The sequence below is a fragment of the Periophthalmus magnuspinnatus genome, chromosome 3 (assembly GCF_009829125.3).
Source record: "Periophthalmus magnuspinnatus isolate fPerMag1 chromosome 3, fPerMag1.2.pri, whole genome shotgun sequence".
In the NCBI taxonomy this organism is placed as follows: Eukaryota; Metazoa; Chordata; class Actinopteri; order Gobiiformes; family Gobiidae; genus Periophthalmus; species Periophthalmus magnuspinnatus.
Window position 1 is genome coordinate 27766770 of NC_047128.1, and position 4175 is coordinate 27770944.

Below are 4175 nucleotides of genomic sequence, written 5' to 3' on the forward strand. Positions count from 1 at the left end.
CTAATCAACCTTGACTTGAAAACAAACATTATCGGCTGTAGAGAGGCTCTGGTAAATAACCCTCCTCACCTTCTAATGCACTTTGTCGACTCGTACACTCAACCATTTCATGCCAGTCACATTGAATTTGGCTCTGGGATAATACTTTTGTCACTACATTTTATCTGTTCTCTCACTCAGGTATGCAGCGCTGCTATCCCCAATTACCTTCTCCTGTATTTCCGCATTGGGCCCGGGAAACTTTCTGCTTGATAAGAGATGAGGGTCGATAGGAAATTTACCTATAGCATCACTATCTCTTTGACCGACATCTAGGACTAACTCTCCTCATGGGCTCTTGTGTAAAAAGCTGTTAACTGTGTGATAACAATGACCCATAGTGATAACCTTCCAGACTTAAGGACACACAGTTAGCTGCATGCTGTTGCCGTTGCAGCGTTCCTTATTCAACCTTGGATGCTCTGCTATACCGTGATGCGCTTAATGGGATCGAGAGGGAGGCTAATCACTCTGCGTGGCACCTGACCATTATATAAAACTGTTCTGTGGTAGTCAGGAAGAAGAAGCTTTAGCATTTCCTTGAAGCGTATTGTCACTTTGATTAATATAGCAAAGGAGGGCAACATCTGCTTTTGGAGATTTTCATTAAGATCAATGGTAAGGCTGCAGACAAGAGTTAGCGAGTGTAATTTATTATACCCTGAAGTCAGAGCAGATGAGATGGTAACAGTCCTACAGGATTTCACGATGCTACGGTCTGAATTAAGACGTGGAATTACACAGAATATACAGATACATTCTATATTGCCGTTGTTATTTGTCCAGTAATGTCTAGTTTAAATCACCGCCTTTGAATTATAAGGTTCTAGTTACGTTCTGGGTAGTTCTGAGATATTGAGGTTTAAAGTTCTGAGCAGTTTTAGAGAACATTGGAATCAGGAAATAGGTTTTTGCTCATATATACCTAAAGTAAAAAGTATTCAGGAAAGAGAATATATGAATAACTCAGCAAAGAACCTCAGATAGAACCTTATAATTCACATGGAAATTAAAAAAGAACATTACTTTTTTCTTTATGGTATTTCTCAGAATAGAAATCAGTCAAATTTACAGAATGAATGAACGTTCTGTAAAACTATTCTAATGAAATGTCATGTTTACTTATTGACAAGAAGTCTGTGTAATCCCTAACTCGTCCAGGTATGATCCATAGCAAAAGAAAAAGGTTTTAGACCGAAGACGTTTCGCCGCTCGAACCGAAGAAGCCGATGGGATGAGTGGCGAAACCTTTTCACTCTAAAACTTTGGTTCATTTGACAAAATTGAATTGTTCTTAAGTTACTGACAAGAAGTGACTCATGTTGCTTTTATTTTTTTATTTCCTATGTTTGTTATCTGTTGTTTTGCGTTATTAATAGATGGAACTAGATCAAAACAATATGGAGGAATATTTGACTTACCCTGTCGACCGTATTGTTAGACTAAAAGGTAGTGCGTTTTTTTTAAAGGCAGGTGGTTCAAAGAATGGATCTCATGGTTGACTTGCCTTATATTTTGCAGGATAGTATGTGAGAGTCTATCAGACCTAGTTTTAATCCATTTCCACACTGTGTTGTGCTATGTTGCTATCTTAATGATAATCTTAGCCTGTATTTTTGCCCTGGGCGTTCCTGTCAGACCGTGGTGGTTACAGGGAGCTGCGCCTTATCAACAGCTTTGTCATTAAATCTGCTTTTCTACCCACAAATTTGACTTCCATTATCAGACCATCAACGCACTGATTTCCTTTAGTCAGTTCAATCAAAGCTTTGCAAATGGGGTGTGAAAGTTGGGAAGATTAAATACAAAATAAAATGGCGGATGGAGACAATATTTAATTTGCTTTTGTAATCAGACATGGAATTATTTGCATTTATTTTTATCAATGGCTTGAAATAGTTTTGTTTTTTATTCTTTCAGAAGCTACATAGTAACGATGGAAGGGCCAAAAGTCTCTCACAGGATGCAAGCAGAAATCTGTTCCCTGTGACTTTCATGGCTTTTACTCATATCAATGTGAAAAATGCATTGGATGAAAATGTCAGTTTTGATATGTGATGCAGGACGTCCCAAGAAAAAAAACATCCCATTAAATGCTGTTGAGTCGAGCTTCAAAATGGTACTATGCCCTCCAGTAGTTCTTCTTGGAGTGCACGGTTCTATCTGAGTGAGTGTTCTGATTGTCTCAGCATTGTGCTTGAGCGGAGGGCAGCTCCAAATGAACTCCTTCTGATTCAATCCTCTACACTGTTTGACACAAGTCCAGCCTGGAGTCACAGAGGGGGGAGCGCCGCCCGGGCCCCTTCCCCCAGACACACTCTTTTACCGGGGGGAAAAGCCGCGCTGTATGGCAAAGGTCCTGGAGGTCTTTTACATGCTGCTGACTGTGATGAATTGAACCCCTCTCTCTCCTCCCAAAGCGCACTCAGAGCCTCCGGAGGTTGGTAGCCGGGTTCTGTGGGGTCAAGCGGGTCTTTGGATAGCAAAATACTGATGGAAGGGACTGACCTGTGCACTGTCATCTCGGACGCCCCCCCTTCGCTGTTCTCCCACACCTCTTTGACTGTTTTGTACCGCAGTTTGGTGAGCTGGTGGAGGGAGCCCACTTTCCGCTTCATGATCTCAGCGCAAGTGATCGTTTTGGTAACAGCTCGGCCCGACCCGCTGAAGACCACCTGCCTTAGACCTCTGGCGCTGCCTTCGGTTCCACTCGCTCCCTTGTCGCCTTGCATCCGAGCCATGGCGAAACCCATTAGGTTACGGATTTTGCTACCCTCCTTCACGCGCATCTCCAACACTCCGGAGGGCAGTCCTGGAAATGGGCTGGGGCTGTCCTCTTCACTTCTACAGACTTTTTTGAAGCCTTCTTGTCCTAGTTTGACTGCTGGAGGTGGGGCTATAGGTGGCATTGGTTTTGGTGGGATTGGGACACTGTTGACCACTGGTGTTTGGACTGGAGGGTTATAGGTCTGACCCTGGTACACAGAGCACATCGCCATGCTTCCACTATTCTGTATTTGCATCTGTCTATTCACATCCAGTCCTGGGTATATCCCGGTATTGTCCCTGCTTAGATACTGGCTGTGGGCACTGGTCACTTGGCACCCCGTGAACATTTTTACTAACTGTAACTCTCACCCTATCTTATGCGACAAAAAAAAAAAAACGCTCACCAAATTTTCCGTGACATTTTTCCTTCCTCCCAGTCAACAGTAGTAAAGTTTTAAAGACTTCATAAGAAATATTCCCCAGTCCCCAGGAGCACTATCAGTGGAGCCTTTAATGTTTCCTCTCAGTAAGAGCTGGAGAAATAAGATAAACGACAGACTGCTGAATTAACAGCACTGTTGGGACATTTGAAGATATTCTTTAAAGAGCATCTCAATTTCAGACCACAAATGGCGAGTGGGAAAGAAGCCTGGTGACAGATACAACAAAAAGTGTTCTCAGTTATGCATCGTATTTACATTAGTCATGCATTTCACAAGTATTGACACAACTATTTTTCTCTTTAAAAACTTTCTTTAAAACATATGAAAGAAACATAATTCAAGGCTTTACCTTATTCTCTGAGACTCCTTTTTCTGTGGCATGATTGCATCTTCTGATCATGTTTCATCAACTGAAAGCAAACCCTCTGCTTGGACACAGCTGTGAAAGTTGCAGTCCCGGCGTTTGTGCTTCTGGATGTTTTACTCCAGATTGGCTACAGCTGTGTCTCCCCTTCTTGCTCTCATCCTAGCAGTGCCGCTGAGTCCACTGGAGGTCGACACCTGGGGCGTCATCCTGGGAGCACTGTCCGTCTCTGCTGTGCTGCTCTGGGAAGTGTGTTCTGTTCCCTCCATAGAGACATAAGGGACACAAGCTGCCTCACTAATGCTCACAGGAGGAGTGTCAGTGTGGTTGAGGCAGAGCATGAGGGAGAGCAGAGACAGCCCTCTTAAAGGCACCGGTCTCTTCATCCTTTACAACAATGCACTCCCTCCCACAATTATACCATATACGGCGTGCAAAAAAAGGAAAAGTGGGTAGGGCCATATCCCTTTAAAACCCAGAGCCCAGATCCCCGGCAACTTTGTCAGTCTCTTTAGAGGACGTTCTAGTGTGCAATGTACATGACTGATTAAACTCGAGTT

The 4175-nt window shown here is 43.3% G+C and overlaps 1 protein-coding gene across 1 annotated transcript; it reads right to left on the minus strand.

The window, feature by feature from the left end:
• Positions 1 to 3941, minus strand: LOC117393705 (ribonuclease P protein subunit p25-like protein). The gene is made up of 2 exons (XM_033991702.2): positions 3601 to 3941; positions 1 to 3457 (listed from the first exon to the last, which is right to left on the minus strand). The coding sequence occupies exon 2, from the start codon at positions 3153 to 3155 to the stop codon at positions 2313 to 2315; it is 843 nt and encodes a 280-aa protein (XP_033847593.1). The 5' UTR covers positions 3156 to 3457; positions 3601 to 3941; the 3' UTR covers positions 1 to 2312.
• Positions 3942 to 4175: the final 234 nt, after the last annotated feature.